Source organism: Dendrobates tinctorius, unplaced genomic scaffold, assembly GCF_039654945.1.
Source record: "Dendrobates tinctorius isolate UK_male_01 unplaced genomic scaffold, ASM3965494v1 ptg000171l, whole genome shotgun sequence".
Lineage (NCBI taxonomy): Eukaryota > Metazoa > Chordata > Amphibia > Anura > Dendrobatidae > Dendrobates > Dendrobates tinctorius.
In genome coordinates, this window is record NW_027361838.1 from 15,110,171 (window position 1) to 15,130,360 (window position 20,190).

The following is a 20,190-nucleotide window of genomic DNA, read 5'->3' on the forward strand; positions in this document are numbered from 1 at the left end:
GAAGCGGAAACAAAGAATAAATCCATGTTGTGAAACTGTAACGATGTTCACCTCAAAACCATTTTGCCATTTGTTAAAAAATAACGGTAGCCAAAAAATAAAATAAAATTGAAAACAAAAGAGAAAAGCAAAACAACACAAACAGAACAGATTCTGAGGAATACGCAAGGCATATACATTTTGTGAGATCATTCACAGTTTTGTGTACATTAAATTAGGTATACTATAATATGTATCAGCTTAGCTAGAAATATATATTCCTCATGTAATATTCATCTGTTCTCAGATACGTCTTTCTTTTTTGGTGTAAAATACTCGGATGAGACTACTATAACAGCCGCCTGACTTTCAGCTCCTCATTTCTAATTGCAGATTTGTGTCTAGCTGCCTGATCTGTCTGCATTACGAAAAAAGCAAAACAGAAATAAATCTATTTGAAAAGAATGGTAACACCAAATGACTCTGAGTGAGTCCTAAAATCACGCCATATTCAACGCTGGAAAACGTAATAAATTGCACGATTACCAGTGATTGGTCACAACAATGTGCACATGAATTAAACAGTTGTGTATTTCAATCACCTCTCTTCCATTCTTTTCTATTATCTGTCTAATAACAAGCTAGGCAGCGCTCGTCATGCAGAAACTGCTCCGGGATTACAAAATGATTTACACAACACTTTGGCTTTGACAATGTCTATAGCCAAATGTAATGCAGACATGTCAGACACAGAACATGCAGTATGTAATACACAATGGATAGAAAGGATCAGGCACAAGCAATATTTATGCAAAAATGAAACTGCTGGTTGTATTTAGAAAAACTGATATTGGAAAATATAAGGATTTACTACTAATTTTTGTTATTATTATTTCCAAGCTACAATTCACCTGTCTCACTGGTCATTTGGCTGTGTGCATTCAATTTAATATACCTTACAGCTTACCGTCCAGAGAGCTTAATAATATTGCACTGGACTTACAGAACTGTCTCAGACTTTCATTACTAAATCTGGCTTTTTTAGGGATTTTCTGGGAATTTCAATAACCTGTGTATCAAATTGAAAATAACAAAAACCTCGATATACTAAACCAGTTAAAGGGAATCTGTCACCACTTTTTTGGGCTATCAGGTAAAAATATCATTCAATTTAGTGTCCCCTATGTATTACACAAGAACTTTTGATACCCCGTCTCCCCACATATGATCCATAAATACCGTTTTTATTCCTCCCGCGCTGTATGTAAACATGCTCGGTCCGGTCAGACGGATGTGGCTTATTGTCAGTCTTTCCCCCCTCCTCACTTGCTCTACGCATTACTTTCGGCGAATGTCTGCGTTCGCGTAGAGTTTTGGCACGTGAGCATTCAAATCGCCTCTCGCGCTTGCGCAGTATGTTTTGCCCAACTGTGGGCAAAGTATAAAATCAGTATTATGCATGCGCCGGCATATGCGATTGTTTTCTATGGCCCGGAAGTGTACTATGTACTTCCAGTACATAGAAAGCATAGAAAGCAATCGCTTATGCCGGCGCATGCGTAATACTGATTTCATACTTTGCCCACAGTTGGGCAAAGCATACTGCACACGCACAAGAGACCATTTGAATGCGCATGCACCAAAACTCTACGCAATTGCAGAAATTCACCGAAAGGAATGCGCAGAGCGAGGAGGGGGGTGGGGGAGACCGACAATAAGCCACGCCCATCAGACTGGACCGAGCATATTTACATACAGCGCAGGAGGAATAAAAACGGTATTTATGGATCATACGTGGGGAGTCAGGGGGTATCAAAAGTACTTGTGTAATACATAGGGGACACTAAATTGAATGATATTTTTACCTGATAGCCCAAAAAAGTGGTGAGGTGACAGATTCCCTTTAAGTGCAGTCTAACATCACTTTCAGTGTAAAGAGTTGACAGTACATATTGGCAGATTATACGGCTAGTAATGTGTGAAAGTGCTAACATCAGTAAAGTATACTGAAATATTCAGGTTACCATTTAAAAAAAAAAAAAGTAAAAAATATGCTTACTTCGAAAATTCTAAAATAAAAGAATGTGCCTAATTCTAAAGCTCTTCCTGGAGTCCAGCTGCTTAAACTTTGCCCATCTAGTGGGGGCCCCTCCAAACGAAGTATGTTTTATTTTTGTTTTTTAGTTTGTTCCTTCTAGGACTACATTCTCATTAAAATCTCCCTACTAACAGTTTAATACAAATATTTTTAACTTTTCTACATTGTACAAATGTAACTCGCGTTTTGCAACCATGATTATATTATTACTAGCACAGAATAGTTTTAAAATGTTGTGCCTAACCCTTGCAGCCCTTGGACAAAACTTCCAAATAGTAGCAAGCAGACATAAATGAGGCTCTGAAAGTTGGACCAGTATGGTAGCATTCTAGCACTGTTTAGGACTAACACTGAACACAAAGTAAAGGTGTGTTCTATGCCGAGGTACACACCTCATCATCTGAACTGTCACTCAGGTCATTGTCAAGAGAGGCACTCAAGGAGACCGCCTTGGGCTCCAGGTAGCAGAGGCACATAGCCAAAGGAAAAGAGAGCGTGAGGGCGTATGGCACGGAGAAAGAGGCAGAGAGCAGAAAGAAAAAGATGAAAAGGAAGCATGGGACGAGGGAAGGAGATTGTATTGGAAGATAATGCTGCAAACTTTCAGGCAGGAAACTGGCTTCAGAAATGTTAGGGAAGGAAAGGTAGCCATCATCATCCAAAAGAGAAGGGAATGATTCTGGAAGATGCAAGGAGAAGGAAAACAGTGTCCCGCCTTTGCCGGCTTGTTGCTTATAGCTCATGGCCAACTCATCCTCACTGGGGTACAGCAATGTTTTTTGCTCCAGGTCCCACTCGGACTCACTAGACATCTGTACTGTGTCTACACTCGGCTTACAAGCCACTGAATTTTGAGCATTCTCCTTACATCTCCTACGCAAATTGGTTGAAGATGTCGAGGGACTAGAAGGTGGGTGTGGAGAGGAGTGAAATGAGTCAGTTGCAAAACAAGATGGCTGAAGGCAGAAAGCAGCAAACAAGGTGTAAGATCAAAAGGACAAAAAGAAAACTGCGATTAGTTAAATGGCATACTGCATAAAATTTAATAAAAAGCATAACAATTCCATTAATCTTCTAATGGTAGATATACTGTCATCTTCAGTTTATCAATTCACATTTTAAAGGCAGAATTGTATTTAGTAGGGTACCGTAATTACCAAATACCTTACTCAACTGTGATCCCACACAAAGATCCTAAAAGATTTCTGCTATCTGCTTCTTTCATAAAATGACAGCTTCAGCATCCACATGGAGTGGTGTCATGCTACGTTTTGGCAGAAGCAGGTTGGGACAATCAATGAGGTAAGGTATTGGAGAAATACATTAACCCTAAACTGATTGTTTAGATTTACCCTGTACTCCTATTTTGGGATAACAATCAACAGTTAGATCAGCCTGTTATTTCATGGTGGCACCACCCAACAATATCTAATAGGAGTGTAGCAAAGTTGCATCAATGCATAAATAAAATAGGCACCAAAAACCAAAGAGATACATGAAAAAACAGCCATCCTCAGAATCCTATACCGTACATAAAATAATATATCATCATTCTTTAAAGCGTCAAATATAAACCATTACTTATTGTCCTGTATATGCACTCCTCAAAAGATAAAAGGGGTGAGAGTCAAAGATATGGGTTTTCCCTTATCAGGGCCTTGCAAGTTATGAGATAAAACAGCAATACTGGGATATACAAATATTCTGATCGCACACTACTATAAAATGCTGGTGAAGGGATCATCACCACAAGTATACAACATTGTTCAAAGTGAAAGTGTGAATGGTATTTAAATTTCTGTTCCATTATTTTATGTACCTGGGTGTGTGCATAGCGGTTTTCTGATTAGTTTTTGGTTTTATGTCATCTGTAACACAAACTACGCATCAAGTTTAGCTGACCAAGACCAATGGACAAAATGAATCAAAGAACAAAAAGAATGTCTAGTTAGGCTGTGATCACACATTCTGCCTACACTGCTTTATTTGCAGCTTTTCCATGATTTTATAAAATCCCTGTAAGGGTATGTGCACACGTTAAGTATTTGGTGTTGAAATTTCTGCACAACGTGATCGTAGTTGTTAGGTCTATGTGTTTTAATGCCTTTGACGTATAGGTACTTCAAAGGTCGCGTCCCTGCCGTTGATGCAAGCTCCAGCGCCGAGTCCGCATCATAGCCTGCACGTGACAGCTAATCTGATCAGCTGTCATGTTCCTCTAACAGCCGTGAGTGAATCCGAGAACAGTGAACTGCGTGTGGGAACACAGCTTCACTGACCAGCGGTGACCTCTATGACGTCACAGCTTGTCACTGAAGCTGCGCTCGCAGCAGCTCATTGTGTCCTGGGGTGTTCAGAGTGAACGTCGCATCATGGCACCTTTCATTTTGAAAATGAGATGTCGCCGAGATGGACTATGACGTGGGACAACGCCTCTCCATTATTAACCCCTGGGCATGATGTTACAAGTGCTGTGCAAATTAATTGGGACAAAGCATTTTTTTAAGTAAAATCCTAAGTTTGTTACCAGTCAGTGATTCAAACCAGTTTTAACTGCTTTGAACAGGAATTCACACCTCTGTTCAAAGCGGTTAAAACTGGTTTGATTCACTGACTGGTAACCAACTTACGATTTTACTTAAAAAAAAAATGCTTTGTCCCAATTAATTTGCACAGCACTGTATCTGACTATATGAAGCTGACAAGCTGACATCAACCCACCCGACCACCCCAACTATCACCCCACTTTCCACCGCCACAGGGCAAGTGGGAAAAGCGAGGATAAGCACCAGATTTGGCACATTTTATGGATGCGCCATTTCAGGAGCGGCTGATGTTGATAGCCTGGGAGGGATAGCTATATCCATGATGCCCTCCCAGGCTTTTAATATCAACCCACAGCTGTCGGTTTAGCCTTTGCTGGTATGAATTTATAGGGGGAACTTTCGTAATTTTTTTCTGGGGTCCCTGTAAATTAACCAGTAAAAGCTAGACAAACAGCTGTGTGGTGTTATTAATAGCCTGGGAACCTTTTGGGAGATTGTCCCCTTTCCCTGATTATTAACATCAGGCCTTAGCCATAAGGTTTCCCTCTGCAGTTTATGAAAATTGTGCAGGAGCCCATAGCATTTTTTTTTTAAATGTTTCTTTATTTTACACAGGAGTGACACAGGGCAATCAAGCGATAGTTATAGGAGCTGCCTTCAGCAACCGATTCCTGAGGACAATATGAACTGTATCGCTTCTTCCCAGGCGCAGGTACGTGTCACACTGATGACACAGATTTTTCCATGCTGCTGATAAAAAAAACCTGACGTTTGCGGGTTTTTCACACAGACACACTGGGTGAAAAACGTGACATGTTTGCACCACCACTGAACACAATAGGTGTGCATGTGTACGTATGTGTGGCCTTTAAAACACGCACCGCACAGGGACACAAAAACCGTAAGTGTGAAGAGGTTTAAGACAGCTCAAGGTAAAGTATATTGAAAGAAAGAATATTGCTGACCTCACAATGATATACGGTATACTAAAAGCAGACACTGATAAATATACTGGTTTTAAATCAATAATCTAGCTACATTAATACCATTGTTGTAATTACACAGAAAACTCCTTAAGGCCTCTTTCACACATCAGGTTTTCGCCGTCAGGCGCGATCCGGCGCTTTTGACAGAAACCGGATCCGGCGAAATGCAATGCCGGATCTGGTTTCCCCCCCATTGACTTGCATTTGCGCCGGATAGCGCCGGATGGCCATGCGTTTCATCCGGTTTGCGCCGGATCCGGCAATGTGTCGCGATGAAAGCCTATGAGCGCCGCAATGTGCCGTATCCGGCGAAAGCCGTATCCGGCGTCCGGATCCGGTTTTTTGGTCTGAGCATGCTCAGTAGCTCTGCCCACAAGACATATATAAAAGCAAGACAGTGGGACCCACAGCCACACCCAACATGCCACCCAAGACAGCAACCAGGCGCAGGAGAAGGCAGGAGACCACTGCAGCACCATCCGCACCACCACCACCCCAAATGGAGCAGCAAATAGAACATGCTGAGGAGGGGAGGCCAGCAGCAGATGAGAGACGGTAATTATCAAATAACCCATTCCTCCAAACTAGGGCTATTGAATATCAAGATATTCATTGGCCCTTTGTTTCTCTTTATTCAACAGCCGCCCAATAGATGCAGCAGCAGCAGCAGCAGCAGCAATGGCAGCAGCTGGAACACCACCCACAGGCATGGAGTGTGGCCACCAGGAAGACAGCACATCATCTTCTGGGAGCCCTCCCTCGCATCGTCAGCGTTTGACGGTAAGTTTTTATTTCCAAAATCCATCTTCTCTGTAATATATGTCTATTCATTGCCTTTTATTTCAAAACAGGAATCACAAGATGAAGAGGAGCTCCCAGAAGAAGAAGGAAGGGGTGGACAGACACCTGGAGTGGGCTCACAATTGGTAAGTTTTTTGCATCAAACGCAGAAACACAACATCACACTACACACAACACATAGAAAACAATGTTCTGCAGACCACACACAGCAAACAAATGCCTACATCCAAAGCCATAACATTTTTTGTTTTCTTCTCTAGTCTTCCCAATCTGGTGCTTGGCCAAGAGGTCCTCGCAGTGCCTCCCAGGGTCGTCGGCGACAGCAACGCGGCGGTCACCAGCGTGTAAGTATAAATATTTTTGCTTCGTTTTTTTGCACTTTTTATTTCATTTCTTTTGTGGAGGCTAATTATGTTATTTTTGTCTTTTTCTTTAACAGCCTTCACAGCGTGCTCCCGACTCTGACGGTGAGGATGGAGGGATTGATGTGGACCGCCTCATCGATCTCGTCAGAGAAAGGGAGCCGCTCTGGAATATGGCTGACCGCCGCCACGCTGACCTGATCGTTACCCGACGACTCTGGGAGGAAATCTGTTCGCTCCTTGTGGGCCGCTGGGAGGACCTCAAAGCTCGGGCCCAGATTAAAGAGCGTAAGTATATACAGTACCGGTTGCTTGATGTAAACCAGTGTTTCCCGAACTCCAGTCCTCGTGGTCCCCACGGATCATGTGTTCAGGATTTCTATTTACTATGGAAATCCTGAAAACATGACCCCTGGGGACCATGAGGACTGGAGTTTGGGAAACACTGATGTTGTATACTAACCACTCCTTTCTCGTTTCAGGGAACAGAATTGTGAATCGGTGGCGGTCTGTGAGGGATCGTTTCAAGAAGGAGTTCAATAAAGAGATGCGGGCCCCGAGTGGATCTGGAGGACGCAGGACCAAGTACAAGTACGCAGAAGCCCTGTCGTTCCTCCGGGAAACAATGGTCACCAGAAGGTAAATATTACACACCACATGTGAAAAAAAATGTTAGATGTAAATTTTTTTTTCAGCCAGGGCCATACCATGTCAGTATTTTAATTGTTTTTTTTCTCTTTATTCCACAGCACGGTGAGCAGCACTCGGGAGCCGGCACGATTGGACCCTTCTGAGGCGATCCCTGAGGAGACCGGCACCGAGGGACACTTCGACCGCCCCGGTACATCTGCACCTTCCCAGCCTTCCCACACATTCGACCCATCTGTCCCATCCACCAGCACAGGAGCATCGTGGCCGCCTACATTACATGAAGCTGCTGGTGAGGAGATCGCTTTCCCTTTACCCCACCCTTCTGCCCCTGCCACCTCTAGTACACCTGCGGGTACTGGGCGGCAGCGGCAGAGGGGTCAGGAAAAGACTTATGCGCCAGAGTTCTTGCATCTGAATGCATCTTTCCAGAACTGTCTAAAAGTCTTGTCAGAGCAAATCTCCGCAGGCTATCAGCAGATCAACTCCAGCATTCTGGAGGTGAAGACACTTCTGCAAACCATGCATTCAGAAGCAAGATCTTCTCCAAACCACACCTTTTTCATGTCTGTTGTGGAGTGCATGGAAACGCTCTCTCCTGCCCAGCAGATGCATGTAATGCATTCATGCCACGCTGCTCTCCAGCAAGTTACCTCCCAACCTCCTCCTCCTCCCACCACAGTAGTTCCTCCACCTGCACCCCCTCCAGCCACTTTCCATCCTCCCCCTCCTATTACATCTACACCCCCTCCAGCCACTTTCCATCCTCCCCCTCCTATTACATCTACACCCCCTCCAGCCACTTTCCATCCTCCCCCTCCTATTACATACCATCCACCTCCAGCCACTTTCCATCCTCCCCCTCCTATTACATACCATCCACCTCCCCAGCACCAGCAACCTCCCCAGCACCAGCAACCTCCCCAGCACCAGCAACCTCCCCAGCACCAGCAACCTCCCCAGCACCAGCAACCTCCCCAGCACCAGCAACCTCCCCAGCACCAGCAACCTCCCCAGCACCAACAACCTCCCCAGCACCAACAACCTCCCCAGCACCAACAACCTCCCCAGCACCAACAACCTCCCCAGCACCAACAACCTCCCCAGCACCAGCAACCTCACCAGTACCAGCAACCTCCACAGTACCTGCAAACTCCCCAGTACCAGCAACCTCCCCAGTACCAGACATCTCCCCACTTCCAGCAACCTGCCCTGTACCAGACATCTCCCCACTTCCAGCAACCTGCCCCGTACCAGACATCTCCCCACTTCCAGCAACCTGCCCCATACCAAACTCCTTCCCCATACAACTTGCCATCAACATCATCTGCTCCTACAGTCCCTGCCCAACCCTCCACTCCACCACCCACCACCTCTTCTGCTTCCCACATGTCCACCCATTCTGTAGTTTTTTCCACACCTTCACCTCTAACTGTTCCTTCCCCACCACGATCCCAGTCCTCTCTCCACACTCCCAGTGTCGAAGTGTCCCGCAGCCCCTACAGCAGTATTTCCACCACACACTACACAGAATTATAATGTGTGTATTTAAATAAAAATGACCAGTTTTATGGTTTCAGTTTTATAGTTTCAAAGTTTTATTAAACAAGTTTATTAAAATTTTAAAAAAGTTTACTAAAAAAAACATTTTTCAATAAAAGTTAAATTATTTTACACTGGTTGTCTGTCATTTCTTTCTGCGGCGAAAAAGGTTAAATACAGGGTATTTAAAAGGTGAAATGGTATTCAAAACTAGGTATATAACTGTGGGTAAATTTTAGCTTTTTGCCACAGTTGTGTTCCTGGTTGTGTTTGAAGCAAAGTATTTCACCTAAAAAGTTGTGTTTATTGTTGGTGATTTCCTAACAATGTACACAACTTTTGTTAAAAGGTGAAATACTTTGCATAAAACACAACCAGGTACACACCTGTGGCCTAAAGCTAAAAATAGAGACCATGACAAGATAGCCAACTTTGGTTGGCAAAGGTATATACTGTTGGTACAGAAGGTACACAAGTTTGGTTAGGGCACAAATCTTTCACACTCTGTCATCCTGCCAGTGTACTCTGCCTTGAGGTGACAAAGTATAGTGCAAAATTGTCCCTCATTACTGAAACCGTCACAGAACTTCTAGTGGTAATGTCATGGTAATCTTGCAAGGTGGTTTCTTCAGAGGTGTCCTCAATGGAAATGGGTTCCTTGCAGATCACAAAATTGTGGAGTACCACGCACGCTTTGATCACCTCGTCCACAGTTTCTGTCTTGAGGTTGATCGCAGTCAATAGGACCCGCCATTTGGCTGTCAGAATACCAAAGGTACATTCAACCATTCTTCTTGCTCTTGTGAGGCGGTAATTAAAAATGCGTTTTGGTCTTGTCAATCCTCTGCTAGAGTACGGTTTCAAAAGGTGTTCTGACAGCTGGAAGGCTTCATCCCCTACACAGACAAATGGCATAGGTGGACCAGATGTTTGCGGCAGCGGTCTAGGTGGTGGGAACTGGAAGGTGTTTCCATACAGTTTACGCCCCATGGCAGACAGTTTGAAAACTTGAGAGTCATTGGAGCGGCCATAGGCCCCAATATCAACCGCAATAAATTTGTATTCCGCGTCAGCGATGGCCATGAGGACAATTGAAAAATATTTCTTGTAATTGAAAAATTCCGATCCCGATCCAGCTGGCTTTACAATGCGGATATGTTTCCCGTCCACAGCGCCCAAGCAGTTTGGAAACTGACATATCTGTTGAAACTTGTCAGCAATTTCAATCCACCTCTCTGTTGTGGGCTCTGGTAAAAACTCTTCAGCTAAGGAGTCCCACAGTGCACGGCATGTGTACTTCACAATTCCAGATATGGTGGAAATCCCGAGTCTGTACTGGAAATGCAGTGACGAAAGGGATTCTCCAGTTGCAAGAAATCTGTGGGGAATTAAAAAACAATAAATTAGTTTTAAATCACAGCATTACATACCAAAACTGACCTATAACACTTGGAGATACAAATTACCACCAACAAGATTGCAGTGAAAGTGTGCTCTGATGCGATCATATCCAATAAATGTGGCTTACCTTAAAGTCACCATCAGACGCTCTGCGGGTGAAACAGAGAAGCGGCAATAGGTGTCCGCTTTTCTTATGAGGTGTGCAATGCGCTCCACCAAGTAATCAAAATTCTCCATTTTCATCCTAACATATCCAAAAAATTTATCCGGGTTTCGTCGAAGGTCCATGCATAGTGTAGAATAGACCCCACGTGTCATTCTCTTGGCTGTGATGGGGTGGATCCACAAACGTCGTCTACGATGCCTGATGCGCTGCTGTCTCGCTCTCTCCTTCTCCAGAACAATCACCCTCAAACGATTTGCCTCCGCTGTAAAATCCGCCAAATTCTTCAAAATATTTCCAATGACAACATCCATCTTCGCCAGTAACTTGCTCTTCTCTCCAACCTGCACTTTCTCCTCTACAACCTGTCAAAGAAGGGCTGTAGGAACATGCTATATATAGTTTTCCAGTAGCCAATCCCGTTCGGAAGGCCACAAGGGTCAATTTTAAAAACCGGATCCGGCGTAATCCGTTGAAAAACGGATAGAAAAACGGATGAACCGGATGAGACGGATCCGGTTTTGTCTGTCCAGAAAAAGACGGATCCGCCAGAAAACCGGATCCGTCACATCCGGTTTTACGAAACATTTGCCGGATCCGGCGTTCCGGCACGACGCCGGATCGCGCCTGACGCCGAAAACCTGATGTGTGAAAGTAGCCTAATTCAGTAAAAGGCATCCTGTTGCTTTATGGGCCCCTTTTTGTTTCATCACAGGTTTGTTATCATTTTTCATATAGTAAAAAATTCCCTTACTGTAAAAAGACACTAGGTGGCTAAATTTTTGAGCGCCGCAGCATAATGAATTACAGTAATATGCGCAAGCAACCAAAGGCAACATAATAATTGGCAGATTTACTAATCCTGTGAAATAGAAAGTCTGAAAATGCACCAAATTTATCATAGTGGCTCATGCTGAATGATAAATTTCATGCATCTATAAACGCTCTTGCGTAACATTATACTGCTCCTAGGTGGGCACCATTTTGTGCATTGTCACTTTTTAAGGCACGTCCCTTTGCAGCTAAGCCACACCTCTGGAATACTTAGACTTATAATAAATAGGTCTATAACTGGAAGGGCCAAATTGCTCCAAATCAGAAAAGTAAATCTGCCCCAAAGTATCAAGTGTGTATCAGCTGCATGGCAATGTAAAGTTTAGCAGTGGCGGGAAAATGAGAACTTCAAACTGCATTTATAATATATGAGTGGACTGGGGTATGAGATCATTTCTATTTCAGATATGATTACTTGGCACTACCTGGGAAATGTAGTCATTGCTTACATTTCAAAATAGACACATGCATAGGATAATTAAAAAGAAAAAGAGGGACAGTAAATTAAATAAAAGAGGACCTTTCACCAAGTTTTTCATGTTGAACTGGAAACAATGTAATTGTGGAATAATTTTTTTATTATTATTTAGTCTCCCTGTTGCAGCGATATTTGCAATCAAATATTTTACACCTAATGAGTTAACACACACTTGGACTTAACTAAAGTTATCAGATAATTTTCCCTGGGGGTGTGTACTTCTGCCTTCTGTAAAATGCTAACCAATCATACACTTGGCAACTCAGAAGTGCAGAAGGCCCTTTGATGATGTCGTCAGAGTCACACGACCTGAGTACACAAGTCCTGCCAGCAAGAGTGCGCAACCTAAATAAGTACTGAAGATATATATTACACAGCACAGAAGTGTGAAAATATAAACTCCATCTGGGAAGACCTGTGGACTCCAGTCATGTGACCATGATAACATCTTCACAGGTCCTTCTGCACTTCTATGTTGCTGCCTGCTTATGATTGGTCAGCGTTATACAGGAAGCAGAAGTACACACCCCAGTGAAAACTATCCAACACCCATTTGGACTTAATACTTAACTTTAGTTAACTCATTAGGTCGCAAATTGCTAATATCTCGGACAGGCGAAACAAAACAAAAACAAGAATGATGTCATCAATTTGAAATGAAAAATTACAAGTACAAGATACCAGTACAACCAAGAGGAACACCATAACAAGTGCATGGACGTGGCACCAGTCCGGAAGGTGAGCATAGGGGTTTGTCTATTTCTGACACCACTCTGGGGCCATTATATTGAACTTTTACAATAGTGGACAACCTTTTTAACTCCAATTCTGCAAACAACCTGTGGACAGATAAGGCACCGTTTCTGAAAAAGAACAAATATTTTTTATAACCCTGTACAACTTTATAATCATAACTGCCGGCTAGAATAAACCAAACTGTAAATAACAATTCTGAAACTGAATCATTGATTCAGAGATAATGATAAATACCTTTGTATCATGACGTATTGTAGTAACAGTAGTGACAACTTCTACTTTCTTGGCTTTTTCTTCTTCCTCCTTTTTCTCTTCCTCAACCTTTTTCTCTGGGGTTGCTGATGCAATCAAGTTGGTTTGGGATGCACCCTTTGTTGTGATGTATGGGCCAGTTCCCACCTCTGTGGCAGACACAGAATCCTTCATATACAAGTCATGGTTTTCATTCACTGATGCTAAAAGCAAATATGATATTTGGGGAAAAAAATAACTAAGTATGGGATGGTCTGTTTTAAGCAAGCAAACAAAAAGGGCTGAGTATGTGCAGATTGAGATACATATGGCAAACATTTCACATATGAAAACTGTGTGTGTGTATATATACACTGTAAATATTGTATAAATGTAAATGGTCACTCAGAATATTCTACTCATATAATTAGACATTAATAACCCCTTCCTGACATATGACTTACAATTACATCATAGAATAGAGTGCCTGACTTTGATGCGGACAAAAGATGGCTGAATTATTCAACCATGGAAGATTGGGGGTCTGCTGAAGACCCCTGTGCCCGTCAATATGGTACTCCTGTGAAAGCTGGACTGTAGCTGGCCGTTCATAGGAGATTGTGATTTTTGTTATACATAGTGATGCTGTAGCCCCTCTATGTATAGTACAAGCGATCAGATAATCGCAGGTTCAAATCTCATAGAAGACATACAAATATAGTTAAGTGAAAAAAGTTTTTAAAAATATGAAAAAAATAAAAGAAGTTCAAATAACCATCTTTTGACCCTTTAAAAATAAAGCAATAATAATAAAAAAACAACACATATTTGGTATTGCTGCATTTATAAAAGTCCGAGCTATCAAAATAAAAAATTGCAATAAAATGCATTAAGAGGCGATTAAAACATTGTATCTACCTAAAAAATAGCCGAAAATTAAAAACATTACAGGTCTTTGAAAATAGCAATGCGAGCTATTTTAATTTTGTTTTCAAATTTCCAAATTTTTTTCAGCACATAATAATAATAATAATAATAAAAAAAAAAAAAAAACACATTTGGTGTCTGCGCCATCATACTGACCTGGAGAATCATATTGCCTGGTCAGTTTTACCATATAATAAACATGATAAATTAAAAAACCCCAAAACATTTCTGGAATTGCACTTTTTTTTTTGCAATTTCGAAGCACTTGGAATTTTTTTCCCAGACTTTCCTGTGCATGACATGAATGGTGACATTCAAACGTACAAATCGTCATGCAAAAAAAAAAAAGCCTTTATATGGATATGTGAATGGAAAAACAAAAAGTTAAGGCTCTTGGAAGATGGGGAGAAAAAAAAATTAAAACGAAAAAAAGAAAAAACGGAAATTGGCTGTGGTTGAAGGTGTTAATGTTAGGAGGAAAGCTGCAGATCTGCTAGTTGATGATGTGAGCAAGAACAGCTTAAATGCAACTTAACTTTTGCGATTAAAACAAGCAATAAAACAGCCTGTTTACATGGGAGAAAGATCAGATCAGAGCTATCATTTTTCAAGATAATACAAAATAAAAGTAATGATTGTTTACTATGGGCAACTAGAACACTTTGCTTTAGAGTGTTTTCATAAATTTTACTATAATATATAAAGGGACCTCTTTTCACACGCAGTATTTAGCGGATTTGCTTCAAATCTATGCAGGCCACACATTTACCCTGCAGTGACCACAGCTGGAGAAACCACCATGGTTACTTACCGGTAGCCGGTTTTTACGGAACCCATGACAGCACACCTGAGAGAGAGAGACGGATCCGCCCCGCCAGGACTGGAACCTACTGAAATATAAGGGGCGGCACCTTTCCCCAGCTTCAGTTGGGTTACAGAGCATTGAGAGGACTTCCCGGTTAGTTACATGTTTATCCAACACCACATCACACAAATACACCCTACTAACGTGCACACCCATATGGTGAAAAAGGGAGGGGAATATACGGGTGCTGTCATGGGTTCCGGAAAAACCGGCTACCGGTAAATAACCATGGTAGTTTTCCCTTCACCCATGACAGCACACCTGAGAGATTTTTGGAGACTTCGAAACATTTTTGGGAGGGACCACCGCTTGCAGCACCCTTCTACCAAAGGTTAAGTCATTTTTACCCAAGGTGTCATACCTAGTTGATCAAACCATCTACTACAAAATCAATCAGGCAACTCCACATGAAACAAACCTACAAAGTACAGGAGTTCAAAAGCACCTGGATTCAAAAAATCCCAATGACTCACAAAAAACAATTTTCTTGTGCAATATCCATTAAATTTATTAAGTGTCCTCATAAAAACACATATATATATATATACAAAACAATGAGTACATAAGGTGGAAGACTGACAGCAAAATCACCTGTGCAGTTGGTAATCATAACAACACCATATAGGTGAAGCGGACGAGAGGCAATGCCTGATGTCATAGTATAACATTACAGGGATAACACTGTATCTTGAAAGAACTGTAGGTAGGGACGCATCTGATCCCAATCTGCATAGTGCATAGGGAGAACAAGGCTCACCAATGGTATACCTGAGACCTCCCTAATTACCCAGTCTTTTTAATACCATGCCAAAACATCCTAGTATGGAACTGCAAATCTCTTACCCATGTGGGAGTTACAGGTGATGCTGACTAGGCCCAGACACGTTTCGCTCCAAAGGGCTTCCTCGGGGGTCTGTGTGACTAATATTGTGGGTTAGGGACCCTTTTATAGAGGCGCTTATCATACTGACGCGCACGGCCATTTCTAGCCGCGCATGCGCGGTGAACACGGAGTCCCCGCCGCGTCATTTCCGGCCATCCCGGAAATTGACGCGCGTCATGGCATCCACGTCGCTATGGATACCCGACGGGCGCCGAAGCCGTTCGGATGCCTTCCATGACGCGGCGGGCATGTGCACAACGCATGCGCCAGCCACAAAAAGCCTCAATTGGAGAAGTGAGTGAGCGCAATGGCAAGGTGCAATTATGCACGCACGGCCATATTAATAAGAGCCAAACATAATTATCTCGACCATTGATCTTTAAGAGGACTACGCCAAGAACACATCCACAATACACATTACGTTACAACCATTGTGGCCAGGACAAAAAAAGAAACATGTAAAAAAAATAATAATAAATAATAACTATATATTAAATAAATAACATAGGTAAGTAACAATAGGAAAATGAAATGATATAAAAAACAAGGTATAAAAAAAATAATAAAATAAAAGAAAAATAACAACTAATAATAAAAAATAAAAAAATAAAGAAATAAAATAAATAAGCCGAAAATGTCATACCACAAAAAGCATATTAATATGTCATATCCGGATCAAAAAGAAGGTATAATTGAATACACATGAAATGATACAACATAAAACATGATACTAGGTTGAACACATCAATGTATTAAGATTATAGATAGCTCTTCTTCAGATCGTGCTATAAACAGGGTCCAAATCTTCACAGCATGATGAAAGAAATCGTCTTCAATATTCCAAATAGTCATATATACTCAAACTAAACGAATAAAAAATATGTTAATAAAAACAACCCACAACACCAATTAAAATCGAGAGAGAACAAGGACAGATTATAGGAATGATGAAAATGATAATTTTTCATTTAAACCTTTAGGATGCATAGTGCCGAGGGTAACAATTCACCGACACTCGAGTTGTGCCAACATGCGCTTCAAATTACCACCCCTGATCACACCATGGACCCGATCAATCCCACGTATCTGTAATCCAGATGGATCTGAACCATGGCAGAGTCTAAAATGTCTGGGGATTGTCTTTAGGCCAGGGATATCCGTAGATTCCTTAGCCGCCAGGATATCCCTGACATGCTCCCGGGTCCTCACACGCAGCTCACGAGATGTTAAGCCCACATAAATCAAATTACAAGGGCATGTCGCATAATATACGACATATCGTGAGCTGCATGAGATGTAGGTCAGGATGCGGTATTCCTTGCCACCATCAGACGATGTAAAATCAAAAGTCCGTATAATACTACTACATGCACGGCATGTGCCGCAGGGGTAACAACCCCAGCGTTGTTTCGATGCACCAAAGGGGTTAGGACTAGCTGCCATGAGTGGACGGTTAGGAAAAATTTTACTCAAAGAAGCATCCATCATAAGGACTGACCAATGTTTCTGGAGGATTTGGCGCATATCAGACCATTGGTTATTGAACGTTGCAATAAATCTCAATGGTTGATCTTGGTTGTCATTTCGCTCAGATCCACAGAGTAATTGGCTACGTGGAGTACCCCGGGCACGACGATAGCCTTGCTTGATACATCTATTACTGTAGCCCCGCTCACTGAACCTGGAGCTAAGGTCCCGAGACTGACCCTCAAAGGCCGCATCCGTAGAACACACTCTCCTCATTCTTAGAAATTGTCCGGTAGGGATTGCTCGGATGGTGGATGGGGTATGGGCAGAGGTTGCATGCAATAAAGCATTAACCACAGTGTCTTTGCGAAAAATGTCTGTCTGTATTCTGCCCTCCCCATCCACCATAACCTTAATATCCAAAAAATCAATGGTTTCAGCATTGATTTTATACGTTAATCTGATGTTGTACATGTTCTGGTTGAGTATACGGATGAAGTCCAAGAGGGCAGCCTCTGGGCCCTGCCAAATCAAAAAAACATCATCGATAAACCTATACCAACACTGCGCATGGGATGCGGCCGGCGCACCGCCACCGAAAACCTCATTTTCCTATTGTTACTTACCTAAGTTATTTATTTAATATATAGTTATTATTATTTATTATTATTTTTTGTACATGTTTCTTTTTTGTCCTGGCCACAATGGTTGTAACGTAATGTGTATTGTGGATGTGTTCTTGGCGTAGTCCTCTTAAAGATCAATGGTCGAGATAATTATGTTTGGCTCTTATTAATATGGCCAGGAGTGCGTGTATAATTGCACCTTGCCATTGCGCTCACTCACTTCTCCAATTGAGGCTTTTTGTGGCTGGCGCATGCGTTGTGCACATGCCCGCCGCGTCATGGAAGGCATCCGAACGGCTTCGGCGCCCGTCGGGTATCCATAGCGACATGTATGCCATGACGCGCGTCGATTTCCGGGATGGCCGGAAATGACGCGGCGGGGAATCCGTGTTCACCGCGCATGCGCGGCTAGAAATGGCCGCGAGCGTCAGTATGATTAGCGCCTCTATAAAAGGGTCCCTAACCCACAATATTAGTCACACAACACCCCAAGGAAGCCTTTTGGAGCGAAACGCGTCGGGGCCTAGTCAGCATCACCTGTAACTCCCACATGGGCAAGAGATTTCCAGTTCTATACTAGGATGTTTTGGCATGGTATTAAAAAGACTGGGTAATTAGGGAGGTCTCAGGTATACCATTGGTGAGCCTTGTTCTCCCTGTGCACTATGCAGATTGGGATCAGATGCGTCCCTACATACAGTTCTTTCAAGATACACTGTTATCCCTGTAATGCTATACTATGACATCAGGCATTGCCTCTCGTCCGCTTCACCTATATGGTGTTAGTTGTTATGATTACCAACTGCACAGGTGATTTTGCTGTCAGTCTGCCACCTTATGTACTCATTGTTTTGTATATATGTGTTTTTATGAGGACACTTAATAAATTTAATGGATTTTGCACAAGAAAATTGTTTTTTGTGAGTCATTGGGATTTTTTGAATCCAGGTGCTTTTGAACCCCTGTACTTTGTAGGTTTGTCAAAAGTTAAGTCAGCACGGAAGATAGATTTAATCTATAGTGTCTAAAGAAGGTTGATGGTGAGGCCCAGGTAGCGGCCTTGCAAATTTGGTCTATTGATACCTCTGCCTTTTTGGCCCAGGAGGTCGCCACAGGTCTGGTGGAATGAGCCTTGATGCCGTCAGGAGTCGGGATGCCACTAGCTGAGTAGGCTACACTAATGGCCTACCTAATCCATCTGGCTATGGTCCCTTTTGATACTCCGTAACCTTTCCTTTCACCCTGGAAGGCTACAAATAGGGGCTGGGACCTCCTCCACTGGCTAGTCACTGATATATATTCTAGCAGGGCCCTTTTTACATCCAATTTGTGGAATTTCTCCTCCCCTGGGTTTTTTGGATTCTCACAGAAGGAGGGGAGGACAATCTCCTGGCTACGGTGGAAATCTGATACCACTTTAGGTAGATAAGCAGGGTCTGTTTTTAGGACAACCCTGTCCTGGTACACGCTACGGTGGAAATCTGATACCACTTTAGGTAGATAAGCAGGGTCTGTTTTTAGGACAACCCTGTCCTGGTACACCTGGGTATAAGGTGTATTCACTGAGAGGGCCTGCAAGTCACTTACTCTACGGGCCGATGTAAGGGCCACTAAAATAATGGTCTTTACGGTAAGATATTTTACCGGCAGTTGTTGAATTGGTTCAAATGGCTCTTTCGTAAGGGCTTCTAACACCAGGTTTAAATCCCACGGGGCTATTCTTGGTAATGGGATCGGTCTGGACCTATGGCAGGATTTAATGAATCTAGCTATCCATCTGTTTGCCGCTATGTTGCAGTTATATCGTGCGCCCAGTGCAGACACCTGAACTTTTAGGGTATTTACCGCTAGTCCTAGCTGTAATCCTGCCTGTAAGAATTCCAAGATGGCCTTAATCGGGGGGCTTTTGGTCTAATGGCTTCCCCAGGAACTATAGAAACTTATTCCATGTTCTACCATATGTTAGTTGTTCCTGGCTTCCTACTTTTCAACAGCGTAGCCACCAACTCCGGAGAAAAACCTCTGTCCCTTCACCCCTTCACCCCCAAGGGTGGTTTGCACGTTCATGACCGGGCCAATTTTTACAATTCTGACCACTGTACCTTTATGAGGTCATAACTCTGGAACGCTTCCATGGATCCCGGTGATTCTGACATTGTTTTCTCGTGACATATTGTACTTCATGTTAGTGGTAAAATTTCATTCAAATAACTTGCGTTTATTTGTGAGAAAAACGGAAATTTGGCGAAAATTTTGAAAATTTCGCAATTTTCCAACTTTGAATTTTTATGCCCTTAAATCACAGAGATACGGCACACAAAAAACTTGATAACTAACATTTCCCACATGTTTACTTTACATCAGCACAATTTTGGAACCAAAATTTTTTTTTGTTAGGAAGTTATAAGGGTTAAAAGTTGACCAGCGATTTCTCATTTTTACAACACCATTTTATTTTTAGGACCACATCACATTTGAAGCCACTTTGAGGGGTCTATATGATAGAAAATACCCAAAAGTGACACCATTCTAAAAACTGCACCCTTTAAAGTGCTCAAAACCACATTCAAGAAGTTTATTAACCCTTTAGGTGCGTC

General features: G+C 42.5%; 1 protein-coding gene across 21 annotated transcripts in view; it reads right to left on the minus strand.

Annotated features, from left to right (window-relative positions):
- Positions 1-20,190, minus strand: part of EPB41L3 (erythrocyte membrane protein band 4.1 like 3) — a 466,618-nt gene that overhangs the window by 47,673 nt on the left and 398,755 nt on the right. For 17 of the 21 annotated variants that reach the window (XM_073550905.1, XM_073550907.1, XM_073550910.1 and 14 more), the window contains 2 exons: positions 12,829-13,049; positions 2,470-3,033 (listed from right to left, as the gene is read on the minus strand). In XM_073550905.1, the coding sequence (XP_073407006.1) occupies positions 2,470-3,033; positions 12,829-13,049 (785 nt within the window). The remainder of the gene's footprint in view (positions 1-2,469; positions 3,034-12,828; positions 13,050-20,190) is intronic. The other 4 variants (XM_073550915.1, XM_073550914.1, XM_073550916.1 and 1 more) reach the window with 1 other exon arrangement.